The sequence below is a fragment of the Hippocampus zosterae genome, unplaced genomic scaffold (assembly GCF_025434085.1).
Source record: "Hippocampus zosterae strain Florida unplaced genomic scaffold, ASM2543408v3 HiC_scaffold_161, whole genome shotgun sequence".
Classification (NCBI taxonomy): Eukaryota; Metazoa; Chordata; class Actinopteri; order Syngnathiformes; family Syngnathidae; genus Hippocampus; species Hippocampus zosterae.
In genome coordinates, this window is record NW_026262792.1 from 22,933 (window position 1) to 41,308 (window position 18,376).

An 18,376-nucleotide genomic window follows, 5' to 3' on the forward strand; every position below is an offset into this window, starting at 1 on the left:
GATTACGAGAGCGTGCCGGATTTCACGCGCCAGAACGCGGAGCAGTGGCTGTGGAGAACGACTCATCGAGTCCGAAGACGGTGAACGAAACCAGGAGTTCGCGAGAGCGCTCATAACAAAGGTTTTTCACGGACATGGTGAACTGACGGGATCGTTTTCCGATTTGGAACATTGCGCAAGTATTTTCCAGTTAAATTTAAAAGAGCACATAACGCCATCTTGTTTTTATGAAAAGAATACGAATTCAGGAGCCTGCCAGCATCTAGGAGGACGAGGTCTGGTCGCCGAGCCCGTCTTCCCCGGTGGACCCGCTCGAGCACCGCTCGCGTGTCATGCACGAATTAGAGCATAAGCGGGCGGCACTGGCCCGCTTCATGAACGAGGAGCTTGAGCGCTGGCCTACAGTCGAGCACCTCGAGGAACTGGCAATCAGCCCGGCACCAAAGTAGAATTACCCAAGGACCGTGAGGCTTTGTGGATGGCCTTTGAGGCGATCTGCTCCAAACTCAGTGTGGGTAAAGGACGCAAGAACTGGAGCTCGCTGGAGGTGGGACTGCTCTTCTGCTTAATGCTCCGGCTGGTCTGGCTGCGGTCGATCACAGTGGACGGCATGAGCAAGGAGGACTGGGAGGAGCTTGGGACGATGTACCCTGGCCGGACTGGAGAAAAGTGCATGTTCAAGTGGTTGACTTTCCGGAAATTCGACCTGGCCAGGTACCAGTGGACTGAGGAGGAGAATCAAATTCTTCGGCAGCTAGTCCTCGAGGAGAACAACACCAACTGGCTGGAGATTTCGCAGCTGTTGTACACCCGGGCAAGGAATCCTGACCGGGCCTACCGGTCGGGCAAGCAGTGCCGGGAGCATTGGACCTGCCACTTGGAGAGCAATATAAAGCGGGGTTACTGGTTGCCCTCCGAGGACCTGCAGATCGCCGAGCTGTTCCTCAGCATGGGCAAGCACTGGTACGATATGAGCAAGAAGATCACCACCCGCACCGAAAACGCCATCAAAAACAGGTTTGGGCTCATCGTCCAGAGGCACACCCGTCCCGGCGAGAACGACTACGAGACCATCGCACGGATCATTCCCCTGCTCCACGAAGAGGCCCGGAAGAATGCAGAGAAGGAGGAGCCCGAGTGCAAGGTCGAAAAGGCCGAGCGCACCCCCTCCTCACGCGAGCGCAGCAACATGTCCCTCTCCGAGAAAAAGGACTCGGACCTGATGGAGCTCGAAGGAGGGCCAATGCTCTCATCGGGGCGGGACTCCGATTACCATGGGCTGTGTGAGGGCATCCACACTCTCGAGATAAAAACACTACCGCAGGACATCACCTTGCAGAAGCTGGAGATGCACTCGCTGGGGAGCCTGACCGAGAGCGGGTTGCTGGAGTGCGTGCTGGACCTGGACAGCCACGTGATCTACCACGCGAGCTACCGGGTGAACGACCGGTCCAGCTCGCTCGTCTCGATCCTGTCGGCAGCCAGCTACCACAACCGCAACGAGAAGCGCAGCGGGACCATGCTGAACACAGGCTCCAAGAAGCAGTCCCTGCTGATACCCAACAACAAACTGTCCAAGCACGCGACTTTCTACTCAGACAAGAACTCCAGGGGCAGGAGTCCGACGACGAGGAGGAGTGAGCCTCTGCTGTACTGACGGTGCATCGATCATCACAGGTAAGCTAGCACTCGCGTGGCCTTCAGTAGTCCCCGCACGTGCAGCAGCAGTCCGAAGCTGCCCAGGTCCGGCTGTAGCTCTCCCAGGCTGCTCCCGAAGGCCTCGGGGTGCGAGTTGAACAGCTGCTCTAGGCTGGCGTGCGACTCGGCCTTTGGGCTTGGCACAGCCTCGCCTGTCCCGAAAGCCTCGTTTTTTAGCAGGGTCAATCTCGAGATGCCCACCTCGACAGTTTTCCAGGGCTCTTCGTCGTCCTCGCCGCTGATGGCCCCGAATCCGGGGTTAGCCTTCAGCATGAGGGGGAGAGTGTTGGCAGAGGCCTGTAGCGCGGGGGCAGCCGAAAAAGCGAGTTGACTGGTAAGGGGACTACTAAAGGTTCAGGATGATCTATTCAATTGCTTTGTCTTCGACTTCAGGACTTCTCCGGTATCCCCTGGCGCTTTCGGTGGGCAGCAGGTCGGCCAGCCGGTGCAGCTCACAGACCAGGCCCGGCAAGTCCATGGACCTGTCCAACAGCCCTGCCAGTCCCTTGTCAGTAGTCTTGGACAGCTCGACGCCCTGGGCAGTGATCAGGAAAGCCAGCTCACACTTTTCAGTATGGATCTATAGCCAGGCCTCTTAGTAGCTTAGCAGCTTGAGGAAAAATTGTTTATAGGACACGTAATCGATGTGCCGACCTAGCGTGTAGGATCTGCCCGGCCGGCCTTCGAAGAAAATGTGCCCGTCCTTTACAGTGCTGGCAGTCTCCTGCCAGACCCCGTGGACCAACTCCAGTGGGGTCAGCTGCTCCTGGGCCTTAAAACTCATTGAGATTGGCTCCTCGGCACTGACCTCCCTGAGGGCCGGGTTGCTGGCGGAGTCGAACTTCAACCGAAAATCTTGCGCGATGTCCATGAGCTTTTTGACCTCGTAGAATTTAGCGGTGTAGGAAAGAGCCTTCACTTTGTGCGTGTGACAGGGATGGCGGGAGGGCCTGGAGGTCACGAGTGCGCAGACAGGGCTGTGGAGGGCGATCCGGGGCATGCCGAACTCCAGCTCCACGCCCTTGACCGCCACCAGCTGGGTGTGCAGCGCGGGCACAGGCGCGAAGTAGAGCGCAACGATGTTCCTAGGTGTAAGTCGGACTACGTTGAGATAGTAGAGCTTGCGCTTCACTTCAATGCTTTTCGAGGCCATCTTGGACAGCTCGAGGAGGTTGGAGTTTTTCAGGTCCGGCAGTCCGGATCGAGCCAGCTCGCGGCTGAGCTCGGCCTGAGCGAAGTCCAGGTTGTTGAGATAGCGCCTGGCCAGGTGCTCGGCCTTGTCGTCGATGGACAGCTCGAGCTCGGCCAGGACAGGAACAGCGCTGCTGTCAGCCCCAACGGCCCAAAAATAGGTCTGTTAAATTTCCAGCAATTTCTTTAGAGAGTCCAGTGCACTCGTGCTCTCGAGCAGAAAACTATTGAGCTCACCTGCCTCGTCCTCACAGGGCTCTTCTTGCAGCTAGTACAGCAGGTCGTTGATCCCGCTCTCGTCGTCTAGAGTGATGCCTTCGCTGTCGGGGTCGAGCATTAGCCGTCTGCTCCTTCGCAGGGCCAGAACGGGCTCGGTCAGGTAGTGCAGCTGCTCCCTGCGCTGGAACACCAGCTCGTGCTCGTCCTTCAGCCGGGCCAGCTCGAGCTACGTCAGTTTCTTCTTCTCTTACTCGAAGGCCCGTTGCTACTCAGCCAGCTTCAGTTCCAGTGCCTTGCAGTTCTGCTGCTCTAACTCTTCCTCCTTGGCCTTGGTCTAGGCGAACCGCTTCAGCCGCTTGAGGCCCTTGGAAGGCGCACGGTTCTCTGATTTTTTCTTGGAGCCGGACCTGAGTTTGTCGTGGCGGTCCTCCTTGCAACCTTTGCGAACACGGTCCTCCTTGCAGGCGGAGGGCGGCCTCAGAATGCGCTTGGTCTAGCCCAGCACTTTTTTCATTCAAATCTATTATTTGCGAGATGGCTGCTGCGGGATTGCCGCGCTCAATCAACCCGTGCATTATAACTGCAATTTTGAATGCCTGCAAGGATCCCCAGGCACCACTCCTGCAAACCGGCCTCTTTCTTTGACGATTTCTCGACTCTCATCTCCCTTAGCGGACACATGTCGCAGGACAAAAAGGTGCTCCCCCGCCAGAAGATCAGCAGAGAAAAGAGCCAGAGAAGCCAGAAAAGCCAGTCGAAGGTGTTTCGCTCCGAAAAGCCGAAACTGGCACTGAACCACCGGCGGATGGAGGAGCTAAAGAGAGAGAGGATGGCTATACGAAAGAAGAGCAATCTTTCACAACGGTGTCCGGTGAGCCAGTCCCTTACCCGGAAGCGGGTCGAGCAGGGCCTGGAGAAAAGACTGGCCAGCGCAGTGCTGCGAAGGCGCAGGCCCAGGGAAAAGGAGTGCCATCGACCCTGCCTGCGCAGGAACCTGCTGAAAGAGTTCCTCCGGCTGTGAGGATGAGTTGGTATTCAAAACGTAGGCTTGAAGGGTGTCTGGTAGGGGCGGATCTCGTTGACCATGGGCACTTTGCCTTATGGCTGGAACGTCTCTTGGAAGGCCCTTACCCGCTCGATCGCCTGCTTGAACCGCAGCGGCCGCCGCAGCATCTGCTGGAAGGCCACGGGGTAGGCCTTGCCAGTGGCATGCACCTCGACAGCCCGCAGGATGCTGCCGACCATTTCGTCCTCGGGGTCGGCGCCCTCGCAGAGGCGGGTGGGCTGGTTGCTGGCCAGGTTGCCGTTGAGCCAGACCCTGACTTCAAGCTCGCCGTTGAGCAGGATCATGCGGTCATCGACCAGAAAGCTCTTGTTCACGGTCTCTCGCAGTTCTTCGAATCCGTACAGACTTTCCTCGAGGATTATGAAGATTTCTTCCTGCACCACTTCGTCGTAGGTGCTGAGTCTGGATTCGATCTTCTCCAGCAGCAGGCTCGCGCTGGACGGACCGCTGCAGCCGCACGTCGTGGGCTGCAGAATGTCGACCACTCGCAGTACGTTGCAGTGATCCGTCAGCCGGGCTGCGAAGGGCTCGAGCTGGTCCCTGGTCTTAGGCTCAGGGTCGAGGCGGAGAAGGGTGCAAAGCTGGCCAGTGACCTTATTCTTCAGCTCGAGCATGTGGTCATGCTCGAGCCCGACAGGCATCCACTCCTCATGCTTGTATCTGCCCAGGTAGGAGGCGTTCTGGTTACCCATGTTTTATTTCAAAATCCAATCTGATATCAGCAACGGCCATCATTTCAGGTGAATGAACCATTCCTTGTACAGCCACTTCACGCAGCTCCATACCAGGGCCGCCCCCCACTCGTAGCACAGCAGCCGCAGGCTGCCCTCGTAGTCCCCCTGCAGCCAGATTGCCAGTCCGCCCAAGCCCGCCAGTGCCAGGCAGCGCCGGTAGCTCTGGTCGATGAAGCACACCAGCGCGATGATGTTGAGCAGCGTGAGCAGCACCCCGCAGACCAGAGGCAGCAGCAACTGCCAGCAGAAGACCACCATCGCGTCCCAGGCCCTTACCGAAAACAGGGCCAGACAGAGGCTGAACGTGGCCTGCGCTCGCACCAGCTAACGCACCAGATTGATTACTGTGCACTCCATGAACTAGGCGAAGCCATTTCCTTCGTGGCCACGTCCGCACTCCCAGCAGAATTCGGCCCTGCATCTGCAGCGCATTTCGTTGCAGCCCTCAGCCTTCTCGATAGCCACGTCGCAGGCAGGGCACCACCGACTGCTGTAGATCTTCTTCAGTTATGAGAGCAGGTCCTGCACGAAGGCCAAACCTGCGCGGAGGAGGGTGGGCTCGCTGTTACGTGTGAGGCTGGCCCCGCAGGAGGGACAGTCCACCCTGCAGGCACAGTCCAACACCTCAAAATAGCCAGGGCAGCGGGGACAGGGCAGCACCACCGGATCGCTCTGTAGGAGGCGGATGGTTAGGTTCCGGTCGAGAGAGGCAGCGAATTCTTTGCTCAGGTAAGGGAGGTAGTCCTCATAGCTGTGGGTGTGACGGGGAAGGAAGGGACATAGCAGGTCCCAGCCGGATGCCAGATGCCTTTCGAGGCAGGGCCTGCAGCAGGTGCCAGCGTCTGCAGGACAGCTGTAGCAGAGGAGATCAGACACCTCAAGGCAGATCGAGCACTGCTGCCAGCCGCTCATGCTCAATTTGATTTTATCATAAAAAGGTCGCTTTCCTCTTACTTTAGCATTGCTGTAATGCTCTTGGCCAGGCCCCGCATGTCGAACAGGTCAGTGCTCGTGTCGCAGGCGAACAGCACCGTCCACTCCTCGCTGCGCAGCACTCCTGCCCCCTCCTCGCAGCACAGCGCCGCTGGGCCCAGCGACAGCAGGTGCGCCCAGCGATTCAGCAACTCAAGCAGCTCCTCGTGGCGGCTGGGGGCCAACCAGCAGAAACCGTTGCCGGTGAGCTGACCCAGCTGCTGGTGACGGGCCAGGATGATGACCGTCTGCCTGAGCTCGCCCTCCAGCACCTCCTCACCCAGACTGAACTGGTGGGGCAGTCTGGCCATGGCGGAGTGGAGAACAGGGACCACCTTGGCGGCAGGGTTGGTTATTTTGGTTGCCACCAGCTTCTGGAAATTGCGGATGTAGTAGAACATGTCCATCTCGGAGTTGTCGGTGACTGCCAGGAAGAAAAGCTCCTCCTTCTCGGTCTCGATCACACTCGTGAAGCACTGCAGGTGGCCCTCCGCGGCGATACCCGGCAGGCACACCGGGAACCAGTTGTCTCCGTTGTGCAGGGACTTGCGGGTGTGCAGCAGGTTGAACAGCAACAGGAAGTCCTGGCTGCTCACATGGACGTCCTTGGCCGTGTAGCACTGCACCAGCTCGGTTATCGTCATGATGCAGCACATCAGCACCTCCGAGTCCCGGCACTCTCGCAAAGCCCCCGGATGGCCTGTCGCGCTGCTGCCGGCAGCCGCAGCACTGGAACCCCTTCCAGTAGGAATACCGGTGTGCGGAGGGCCAGCTCGAAGGCGTAGTCAATCTGCTCACAGGTGGTGACCAGCTGCCCCGACAGGTCACAAGCTGGGTTGCTGATTAGCACCTGGTTGATGCTGCCAGTGAGGATGCTCAGCAACTGCGCATAGGCGAAGTCCATTGCTGCGTGCACCACAGAGCGGCTACAGGGACTGGCTTGCAGGTCGAGCAGGGTTACCAGCAGCAGCTCCCCCCGCTCCTGCACCAGCATGTCGGTGCCCTGCAACGCGATCGTGGTGGGGTAGCAGGGCTTTTTGTGCTAGTCGAAGACTCGCCATTTGTTGAGGATGGTGGCCAGCGTGGCCGTGAAGGTCGAGAGCTTGATCAGGTTGCCGAACCGGCTGTAGACTGGCCTGCCGTTCTTTGTTATTATCAGGAAGTGTGCCGGCTTGCGTTGGAAGGCCTCCTATCCGGGCGAGCAGTCTGAGTCCTTGTGCGATCGGTAGGGGCTCAAAGGCTTTAGCATTTATAATGGCCGTCAGTAGGAAATCCACCAAGTGGAACGTGTTCAGCTCGCTAGGCATGGTCTTGGCCGCAGGCTGCGCTTACCGGCTGTCCCGGGCGGCCGCCCGGCTGCTGGAAATCGACCTAAAAACACTGCTGTCGCACGGCGGACTGAACAGCTGGCAAGGACCTGTAAAGAAAGTGAGCCTGAGCAGACCCCCCCTATCGAAGCGCGAACAGCTACTGCTGCTGAAGCTACCACAACTCAAGGCGATACGGACTATGGTGACAATATAAATCAAGACTCCTTAATGAATCGCTGGAAGGCGTTAGCGGCCTCCCCGTAGTTGCGCTGCAGGAACTTGAGCAGGCTGATCTTGAACCGCCGCTACTCTAGCAAGGCCTCCTTCAGCTACTCCACGGTCTATTAGAGTGCCCGCACGCGTTCGGACAGTTCGCTGCTGTTCTCCTTTTTTTCCTTCCTGCCGTGGTTGTCCATGCCCAGTTGGCAGTAGTCATTCGAGCCCCAGCAGTAGATCTCGCCTGAGATGTTCAGTCCGAGGGAGTGCCTCGACCCCGCGGAGATGACGATTGTGGTGCCGATCTCCACTTTGGAAGGTACCAGGGCCCTCAGGATTTTGTTGCCTTGTCCGAGCTGACCGTAGGACCCACCGCCGCATGACCAGACCTCTCCGCCTCGGCCAGGAACAGCGAATGGTGTTCACCAGCCGAGATCGAAATTACTTTAAACTGCTTGAGGCCTGCGATGAGCTTCGGCCTGCTCTCGTTGTTGAGGGAGTTGTGGCCCAGCTGCCCGTTCAGTCCTCTTCCCCAGGAAGAAAGCCCGCCCGTCGTAGTTGATCGCCAGGCCGTGGTAGACTCCCAGGGCTACCTTCTCTATTTTCTCGAGTTCGGTGATCTGCCGGGGCACTCGCTCCTGCTTGGTCAGGGTTTAGTAGCCTAGCCGACGAACTCCCCGCTGCCCCAGGTGAAGACCCGCCCGTCGTTGGTAATCAAGGCCGAGAAGTTGTGCTTGCGGCGATTTCAATGGGTTCTACTGGAAGTCGGTCTTGAAGGGGTATGGCACGTCTTCGGAGGAGTCAACGGCCAGCTGCCAGAACTTGTTGTTGCCCCAACTGAAAAGACTGTTAGAGCCTTCGCTGTCGGAAAGCACGGCCAGCGAGTGGTCCTCTCCGCAGGCGATACGAACCACCTCGAGGCCAATCTCCCGGGCCTCCTCAAAGATCTTGAGGGGCGAGGGCCGGACTACTGCTGACTTTTCCTTGCCGAGCTGACCGTTCTCGTTGCAGCCCAGCAGACAACCTTGCTGCTGCGGTTGAACACAAAGCTGTGCTTGTTGCCAGGGGCAACCGTCAGCCCCTTGGCCTGCATGATCTTGACAGGTGATGGACATAGGCCGTGGCGGGTCCTGGCCGACCTGGCCATGATCATTCCTACCCCAGCCGAACAGCTCGTCACTCTCATTCACGGCGAATGAAGTCTCGCCTCCCGCCTCGATGGTCTTGAAACGGTGCTCGCACTGCAGCTGAGTAGGCATGAATACCTTAAGACCATCCATTTTATATTTAAATAGGAATCACTAACCTTCTAATCATTCCTTAGAAATCTTCAAGCCCGTAGAGCTGAATCTGGCCTAGTCTCCTCCAGGGACGCGTTGCATCAGTGCCAACGTTCTGCGCCGAGAACAGCAACACCGTAAAATAAAATAAATTGAAATCAAGCTCCTGCTCGTCAGATTAAAATGGATCCAGCCACAGTCTTGCCAGTCAAAAGTAAAAAAATGTGCATGAACAGTCCGCCAAAGCACACGGCCATAAAGACCTTCTTGAAACCGCAAAAATTGACAATTAATTAAGATATTCAGGCCTTGTCTTTTATCATCTGGTCAAGCTGCTGTTGAAAGAGGGTCAGTCTTGGAGCACGTCGTCACAGCGCTTCTGCAGCCGTCGTTGTTCTGCGGGGTGTCGTGAGGGGGCTGCGGGGGACAGCGAGCGGAGACAACGAGTGGGAGGGGGGCAGAACGGGTCCCTCCGGAAGAATCGCATAAATATCAGATTCAGCACGTCAGTCCATGCTGATCGAGCTGCCGTGGACCCGATCGACCATCTCACTAAAGGAGTACGGCTCGAGGCTCGCCTGGCAGTCAAGACTAACCTCGTCGAGAGCTTCGTGCCCTATCAGCTGTTATGCGAACCGCGTGATCTCGCGCCTTGCGAGTTCGCTCATAGGCTCGCCTCTGAGGTTGGTTAGGAGTAGCAGTAGCTGCTCCTTGAGATTGATCGATAGCAGGCTGCACTGGGTGGCCTGGTGGGCCACGGGGGCTGAAGCACCAAAGGCCAGCTGCGCCTGCAGTTCCAGGATGCGTTGCTCTTTGAGGGTGAGCTGGCGGATGTGCGCGCGCTCATGATGCTCGAAGGCCTGGTTGAGGGCCAGGTTGAGCTCCTTCAGCTCCTGGTTTTCTGCGGCGAGGCGAGCCTGGCTTTCTGCATTCTTTCATGATAACGACAGGTCAGCCTGACTCGTTCCAGTTGAACTCGCGGCTGTCGGGCAGCTCGCTCAGCACGCTCGAGATCTTGTTGAGCGCCAGCCGCACCTCCCGCACGGGCTCGCTGACCTCAGTCTGCTGCTGGCTGATGGAGTCGCCCTTGGGCTTGCGCAGCACTGCGATTTGCCCCTCCACTTCCTTGCGCCTCAGCAGCAGCTGCTGCTGGCAGATCTCCTCCTTCTGGCGGGACAGTACCTCGTTCTCGCCGGCGATCAGCAGCATTTCGCCCAGGACGCTTTCCTCCTCGGTACGGGCCCTTTTCGTGCGGGCTAGTTTTCGGATGCGCTCCTGGTGCTGCAGCTTCTGGCTGCGGAGAGACACCTTCAGCTGCATGATCGCCTTCTTGAGGGACTCTGACTTGTCACGGTTTTCAATCGCAGGCAGATTGTTCAGGGTCTTGAGCGAGCCCGCCAGCTTGTTCAGGTCGAGCTGGCAGGCGCTCTTGTGCTTGGTCACTGCTCCCATGCTTTTTTCCTGGGCTGACAACTCGAGCTTCAGTCGCTCTCTAGTATTTTCGTGTCCCTTGATTTCTTTCTTGAGAGAGGCTTTCTGCTTGTCTTCACGTTCCCGACTGGCGACAGCCTATGGGCTTTTGAACCGGCGGATCTCCGTCCGGAGCTGTCCGATCTCCTTGCGCAGGGCCTCCCTCGTCTGTCGGGCCTTGAATAGCTGCTCTTAGAGGTCTCTCGCGAAGTCGACTCCCTGGCGCTGCTCGAGCTTGCTACTCTAGCGGGTGTAGTCCCTGCGTAAGCGCTTGATCTCAGCCTCGTGGCGGTGGGTCAGCTCTTGATGGTAGTCCTGGGCTGGCTGCGGAGAAGCAGCTGCTGAAGCAGCCGGCGCGTTCGCGAGCGAGGCGATGGAAGAGGGCCTTGAGCTGGCTGTCGGTCATGGTGCGCTGCTCGCCCGCGAAGGCGGGGAGCGAGGTCTGAGGCCTGTAGAGCTTCATGAATTAGTCAAGTGATCGAGCCAGAGTTAATATGGAGATCGACCGGGAAGACGTGTACCGGGTGATGGATGCCCACTTCCGGGAGTGGGGGCTGGGTCGCAGCAGATTGCCAGCTACAACCAGTTCATCAACAACATCGTCCTGGTCATCCGCGAGGCCGGCACCTTCCGCGTGCAGCCCAAGGACCAGTACCTGCCCGGCTCGGAGCGCATCCGCACCGACGAGTTCTACGAGTTTTCGTTCGTGACAAGTACTACACCTACGAGAACCTGAACCACCGCAACCGGGACCAACTCAACGAAGTGCCCTGCCCGATGCTCGCCCGCCTCCGAGACCTCAACTACCAGATCCTGGTCAAGCTCAAGCTCACCTGGGCCAAGTACCGCCGCGAGGGCGACGAGGCCCGCCGCATCAGACTTTCGAGGATACGTTCGTCGAGCTGGGTGAGCTGCCCGTCATGGTCGGCTCGCAGTGGTGCACCCTCGCCCGCAAGAACGAGGAGGAGCGCATCGAGCTGGGCGAGTGTCCCCAGGACGTCGGGGGTACTTCATCGTGAGGGGGTCCGAGAAGGTCATCGTGGCACAGGAGCGGATGGCCTACAATTTCGTGTACACCTTCCGGAACAAGAACGAGCGCATCCCCTGGATCTCCGAGATCAGGAGCTCGCCCAAGGCGTGTGCAGTGCGCCCTCGCTGTTCCGGATCGAAATTAAACTGGACAAGAAGCGGCCGGTGATCCGCGCTACGGTAAAGTTCATATCGGGCAGCATCCCCATCGCCATCCTGCTGCGCGCGCTTGGGCTCGAGACCGACGCGAGATCCTGGAGTGCATCTGCTACGACCTGGACTCGAGCGAGACCTTACAGCTACTCGGAGGCCATCATCCCCTCCTTGACCGAGAACCTGATCCTCTCCCGCCGCAACGCCTTGATCTTCATCGGCGACAAGAAGACCAACATCGAGGGAGAGCGTGCCGAGCGGGGCGACGACCGCAAGCGCGACGACGCGATCTCCGTGCTGCGGAAGTACCTGAGTGTGGGCTGCCGCACGTGGGGACGAGGAGTCTGACTTCAAGAAGAAGGCGTACTTCATCGGGTACATGGTGAACCGCCTGCTGACATCTTTCCTGGGGCGGGCAGAGGAAGACGACCGTGACCACTACGGCAAGAAGCGGCTGGACATGACGGGCTACCTGCTGACCTCGCTTGTTCAAGGACCTCTTCCGCAAGAACTCATCGAGCCGGCCAAGAAGAAAATCATCACTTACTTGAAGAGTGGGAAGCCTGAGGACGAGGAGCGGCTCAACCTGCGCGACTGCTTCAAATCCCAGGCCATCACCAGCACCCTCCGCAACTCCCTGGCCACCGGCAATTGGGGCCGCACTGCCACCGGCGAGATAGCCAAGACCGGGGTCTCGCAGGTGCTCAAGCGGGACACCACCTACTTTGCCACCCTCTCGCACCTGCGGCGAGTGGTCGCGCCGATCAAGGCCAGCTCCAAGACGCAGAAGCCGCGACTACTTCACAACACGCACTTTGGCATGATCTGCCCTTCGAGACGCCAGAGGGGCAGAAGATCGGGATCGTCAAGAACCTGACGCTGATGGCGCAGGTGACCCTGGGCCTGGACGAGGAGGCCAACTAGCAGCTGGTCGAGAACTACATCTCCAAGATGACTTCCTGCCCTGGGAGATCGACATCGAGCCCAAGCGGATCATGAGCCTGACCAAGATCATGCTCAACGGTCAACTGGATCGGCTTCACCAGCGAGCCCGACAAGGTGCTGCTGGCCCTCAAGAAGTGCCGCGAGGGCAGCATCACTTGGAAGGAGGTCTCCTATGTGCGCAACATCGCCAACAAGGAGATCAAGATCTATACTGACTCCGGCCGGGTCATGCGGCCCCTGTTCAAGATGGCCGCTGGGCGCATCCGCCTCGCCAAGGAGGACCTGCGGGAAGACTTCCTGTTCAGCGACCTGCTGCGGAAGGGGTTCGTGGAGTACTTGACGTGGAGGAGGAGGAGTGCGCGCTGGTGGCGACGGACTACCAGGTCGCTGGGGCGGGGGGGCCTGCCCTACACGCACTGCGAGATCCACCCGAGCATGATGTTCGGGGTGTGCGCGACATTCATCCCGTTCAGCAACCACAACCAGGCGACCAAGAACACCCTGCAGAGCGCGATGAGCAAGCAGGCGATGGGCTGAACGCGACCAACTTCCAGCTGCGGATGGACACCCTCACCCACATGCTCTACTACCCCCAGAAGCCCCTGGTCACCACCTACCCCGCCAACTACGCATCTCGGTGCACGAGCTGCCTCTGGGCGTCAACTCGGTGGCCGCCATGGCCTGCTTCACCGGCTACAACCAGGAGGACTCCATCATCATCAACAAGGCGCCATCGACCGCGGGTTCTTCCGCTCGCTCTTCTACCGCACCTACAAGGACGAGCAGAAGCGGGATGACAAGCTCAACGTCGAGAACCTCATCCGCGTGCCCTCTGAGCGGGACACCAAGCGTATGGCCTTCTCGAACTACTCGCTGCTGGACAAGGACGGGATCATCAGCCCCGGCTCGGTCATCGAGGGCGAGGACGTGATAATCGGCAAGATCACCCGGCGCGTGATCTGCGACTCCCACAGCGAGGAGCTGGCCAAGGACGCCAGCCTGCGCTCGCGGCGGGCCGAAAAGGGGCAGGTCGACACTGTCTTCATCAGCGAAAACCACGAGGGCAACACCTTCGCCAAGGTCAAGATCCGCTCGGTGCGGGTGCCCACAGTCGGGGACAAGTTCGCCAGCCGGCACGGGCAGAAGGGCACCTGCGCATGACCTACCGCCAGGAGGACATGCCCTTCACCCTCGACGGCATCGTCCCCGACCATGATCATCAACCCGCACTGCATCCCCTCGCGGATGACCATCGGGCACGTGATCGAGTGCCTGGTGGCAAGGCGGCGGCCCTGAGCGGGCGGATCGAGGTGATAACGCCCTTCGAGCAGTTCAGCATGGAGGACAAGGCCCAGGAGATCCACAGCCTGCGCTACGAGAAGTACAGCAACGAGGCCATGCTGAACCCCTACAACGGACACATGATCGCCAGCCGCATCTTCGTCGGGCCCATCTACTACCAGCGCCTGCGCCACCTGGTCGACGACAAGATGTACGCCCGCGCCCGGGGCCTGTCGTGGCCATCACCGCCAGCCCACCCACGGCCGCAGCCGCGCGGGCGGACTGCGCTTCGGGGAGATGGAGCGGGACTGCATCCTGTCGCACGGGATCAGCGGCTTCCTGCGGAGCGCACGTTCGAGGTGTCGGACATCTACCGGGTGCACGTATGCTCACGATGCGGACTGATGGCGATCGCAGACATGGAGAACAACGTGTACGAGTGCCGGAACTGCGACAAGCTGCACAAGCGGCGGAAGGTAGTGCAGGTGCTGCTGCCATACGCAGCCAAGCAGCTGATCCAGTAGCTGATGGCGATGCACATAATCCCGCGGCTGATGGTCGACTCCGCCGAGAGGAATTACATCTGAACCATATCCTCATGAGGTCAGACAATGCAGGTACTTGTGCTTCTTATGTTATCGTGAAGTACTGGTACGCGGTCGACCCGTACGGCGCCAGTTGCTGCCCTTTCTCGTGATCGGTACATCCTGGCTCGCGCTTGTTGCTGCCTCCAGCTTCGCCTGCAGCCGCTCCGAGGACCGGCCGACCTGCCTCACGAACTCGTCCCGTACAGGCACAGCACGTATTCCGGCTCCGCCCGTACCTTGTAGTGCACGGCGATCGTCTGAGCCTCAGGCACGGTAGTGTCCACGCTCGCGATGGTCCAGTGCCTGTTCTGGTTGGCGATATCCTCCAGCTCGACGTCAGTCTTCTTGCAGAGGGGGTTCCAGGCCGCCCGAAAGTAGACCATGGTGTAGACCGGCTGGTGCGACTGCAGGTAGGAGTTGAGCTCGGACAGTTTGGTGAAGTGCCTCAGGTTGTGGGCCCGCGCCACAGCCTTCATCACAAGCATTATTAAAACAACAATGGGGCTGCTCAGCAAGGTGTTCTATGCTCGCATCGTCGGGCCCGCCCAGGAAACCAGCTACACCCGCCTGGCCCTCGAGCTGCTCAGACCCACCTTCTGGAAGTATGAGGCCCTCCTCGTCAGCATCAACGTCCGCGCCATGACCGAATCCTCCTGTCGAGGGTTGCAGGCCTCGATGGCCCAGTTCCGCGAGCAGCACACAGCCCCTGTCTACACATTCGCCCAGGACTGGTGTGGAGGGTGGGCTATGCCCCTGCTGCTATCCGGCAGCAAATGCTTTGCAGACCCCAACTCTCTCCTCTCCCCCTCAGTGGAAAGATCATTCTACTCAGCCGCGCAACTGTCAAACAAGACTGGCCTTAAAACAAGGGGGGCGGGGTCTGCGGTCAACCCCTCAGTGCTCGTCCTGGACGAAACCCCGGCCTTCGAGCCCGTGCTTAAAGCCTCTTTGCAAGCCCAGGCTCGCAGGATTGAAGCGGCTGTCAAGGAATCCCGAGGGAAGACTATGCCCGCAATGGTGGTGGGCTCAGAGGCGGTCAAGCTGGGGCTGGTCGACTAGCTGAACACCCCAGAAGCGATGCTCGAGGAGCGGTTCGCAGGCGTGAAGGTGCACGAATTTGTCTGCGAGAACGTGCTGCCTTTCCAGACAGAGATCAGCGAGGTTGCGAAGATCATGGGGCAGTACAAAATACATTGATCATGCATCAAACACGGTCCCGCAGACCCTGCAGCGGGACTTGAGCTCCTTGCCGGCCTCGGGACAGTAGATCGACAGGCACACCGAGCAGACCAGCACCAGCTTCCGGCCCTTCCGGCAGCACAGGCAGTCCGCCTGGTACTACACCTCGACCGACTCGCTAACGTGCAGCACCGCCTGGCTGCGTCTGTCCACCAGAAACTCCAGCATCAGGCAGTCCATCAGCCGCTGGGTGGAGTCGATCTCCCGGTAGTAGCCCCGCGTAGCCTCGGCCAGGTATTTGAGCAGTCCGCAGGCCCGGAACGACAGCACGTCAATCCGCACCGCAAGCTGGTTGGCCGATTCGAGGGTTGGCCAAAGGGTCTTCTGGATCTGTGTCGGGCAGGAGCTGTTGACCAGCAGGATCCTGAACTCCCGCATGCTACCGTCTTTCAGCCGGTTGATGCAGCACAGGCAAAGTGCCAAGGCCTTCAGGAAGTTGGAGGGGCCCGCGTCGACCTTCTTCTTGGAGCAGAGCAGCTCAACCCGCTTCTGCAGCTTGCCGAATATCTCACCGAACTCGGCCTCCTCGAAGAGCGGGTCGTCTTCCTTGATGAGCTGGTGCAGCTTCTGTGAGTCGTAGCATGCGAACTGGAAGGTGCTGGCCGCGTGCCCGCAGAGCAGGTAGGAGAGGAAGTCCCGCAGCCCTGCCAGGGCCTCGGGGAGGGTGACGGAAGGGCTCGAGTCGAACCAGTGCTGCGAGTTGAGATCGAACAACACGAACAAGATTTCTCCGCCACACTTCTCGGCCTTCATCAATCAACTTTGGTCAGGCACTCACGAACAGCCCGCCCACCACCTTCAGGTGCGAGGCGTTGTCCTCTACCTCTGCGCAGAAAGGCTCCAGGTGGCCCATGATCGGGCAGATCTGTCCGCACGAGTTCACGTCGAACACGAACTGCCGCCGCACCGCCAGGGGCAGTCCGCTCAGGAAGTTCCGCAGCACGAAGGTAGTGTTCAGCGTGAGGGGGTCGCCCTCCTTCCCTGCAGGGCACTCGATCTTCCAGCGAGAGTGGTCAGTAGGCACCTCACCGGCCGAAACCTCTTTGAAGTCGTTCATGAAGGTCTTCATGTCAAGACTCTGGAGGTGCTTCTTGACAGTGGTGGTTTCGAGGAGGATGGTGTCGCCACACGTCACGGGGTCGGCTGGTGAGGACTGCACCCACCGACTTGGGGAAGAGCTCGTCGCCGGCCTTGAACACCCAGACGTTGAAGGGGTCGATTTCCTTGAAGAAGAAGGAGACGGACTGCTCGTGGGAGGCCGAGATGGCGTTGATGGTGGAGTGGAGGCTGGTGAGAGCGGGACTAGTAGCTGGTGGGCAGGGACTTGATCCTCACTGCGGACCCGTAGTGGATGGCCCTCTACTGCTTGGCGAGGGCGGCGGCCAGGACCACGCAGAACATCATCGAACAATCAGATATAGATCAGGTAGCTTGACAGCAGGGCGTAGAAGAGCAGGACCGGGTACATGGCGATCAACTTGCGGTCGGGCTCGATCATCGTGCTCAGGAAGCCGTTGGCGGCCAGCACCCCCCACACGCAGGAGAGGGTCATCACCAGCATGTTGAGCAGCAGGCTGTTCACCGAGGCCGACTTGAGCACGACCATCACCAGCACCCCCACCACGAGGGGCGTCACGCAGTAGCCCAGGAAGGACATGGTCTGGAAGAAGCGCAGCTTGGACCCCAGGATCTTGAAGTTGAGGGTGATGACCGAGGTGCCGATCATCATGGTCATGAAGATGATCCCGAAGTTGTCTGAGGTGGCGCTGCCCACGATCGACAGCATCAGCCCCAGCACCATGCTGATCAGGATCGGGCCCCACAGGTCCCAGTTCCGCAGCTCCGGCGCTAGGTCCCCCGCATCGAATCTCGGGATCAGCACGCATCGGAACTTGATGGCCACGCTTTTGAGGTCCCGTAGCTGGTGAGCACCCGACCAGGGACTCGCAGGCCGACTCGTCCAAGGAGTTGACGAAGTCGTCCTTGGGCGCGATGAGGGACTCCCGGCCCTTGGCGTAGATGGACTCCTGCTTCTGGAATTCCTTGTTCATAAATGCTGTAACTTTGCGAGGATCTGACTGATTTGAATGTCCAAAATAGAGGCGGTGCTCAGTCGCAGAACTTTCTTTGAGTTCGGCGAGCCAGCGCGCCAGTACAAGGTTCGCTACAGGAACTCTCTCCGCTGCGAGTGGGTCTCGCTCTGCGACATACCCCGTCTGCGGGAAAAATACGACTAGATATTCGATCGACCCCGGCCTGCTGGCTCTCGCTAGCCGCATCTCTTCATCATGAAAAGAAAGCCGAAAGTCAAGACCCCCCTAGCAAACCAGTCTCCTCCCATGCTTTCTCCCTCAAAGAGGTCTGCCTCTGCGGTCAAGGTAGAGCACTAGGGAACAAAGGTCGAGGCCCAGGCTACTCAAAACGGATTCACAGGGCTTTGTCGGACCTGCTCGGTTAAAAAGCAAAAACAGTTTTCTTTCTATTCTATATAAAAGGTGACACTCGAAGGGAAACTTTAGCAGCCACCAGTGAAAATGGAGGATCCGGGAGTAAAGGAGGAGGCCGGGCGGCTGAGAGTGCTGGCATTGTGCGTGGAGAGGGGCCGGAGCATGTTCATCTTCGGGTCAGCCAGCCAGTAGTACTCAAAGTTCAAGGAGGACCTGGACGAGCAGGAAAAGCAGCTGGTGCTGGACTTCTACAAATCCAAATACTTGTGACTCCGATCGTTGCATTTGAATTCAAGTATGGAGCAGGATGAGCCGAGCCGGCATATCATCCTCGACACTGGCGACGAACAGATCGAGTTGGTGGTCGACCCTGCCGCCAGGCCCCTCGAGACCGCCCGCCAGTTCTGCTTCCGGCACAACCTCGACCTCCAGCTCATTCCCCTGCTCGAGCGGCAGATCGAGGACTATCTCGACCAGGGCCAGTCCGAGACCCTCAGTCGGACCAGGACTCTTTCAGCAGAGGATTCGCTATTTGTCCC

The 18,376-nt window shown here is 59.1% G+C and overlaps 2 protein-coding genes across 2 annotated transcripts; one reads left to right on the top strand and one right to left on the bottom strand.

Annotated features, from left to right (window-relative positions):
• Window positions 1-10,650: 10,650 nt before the first annotated feature.
• On the top strand, window positions 10,651-14,151 carry LOC127594472 (uncharacterized). Its single transcript, XM_052056334.1, is given in 20 exon segments — window positions 10,651-10,680; window positions 10,722-10,869; window positions 10,967-11,152; window positions 11,155-11,306; window positions 11,309-11,588; window positions 11,645-11,674; window positions 11,677-12,168; window positions 12,171-12,290; window positions 12,293-12,363; window positions 12,365-12,614; window positions 12,617-12,659; window positions 12,661-12,815; window positions 12,818-12,912; window positions 12,915-13,008; window positions 13,011-13,436; window positions 13,439-13,494; window positions 13,496-13,556; window positions 13,559-13,793; window positions 13,795-13,904; window positions 13,907-14,151. Coding segments are annotated over 20 exon segments (3,279 nt in total).
• Window positions 14,152-16,801: 2,650 nt separating this feature from the next.
• Window positions 16,802-17,441, bottom strand: LOC127594474 (protein YIPF6-like). The gene is made up of 2 exons (XM_052056335.1): window positions 17,323-17,441; window positions 16,802-17,258 (listed from the first exon to the last, which is right to left on the bottom strand). Exons 1-2 carry the CDS (start codon window positions 17,439-17,441, stop codon window positions 16,802-16,804), a joined length of 576 nt encoding a protein of 191 aa, XP_051912295.1.
• Between the last annotated feature and the right edge of the window lie 935 nt (window positions 17,442-18,376).

Excerpts from the sequence above, each read along its gene's own strand:
- LOC127594474 (XM_052056335.1), bottom strand. The coding sequence starts at position 17,441 with ATGAACAAGGAATTCCAGAAGCAGGAGTCCATCTACGCCAAGGGCCGG. Across the intron at positions 17,259-17,322 it reads GCCTGCGAGTCCCTGGTCGG|ATTCGATGCGGGGGACCTAG; the intron begins GTGCTCACCAGC and ends GCTGATCCCGAG.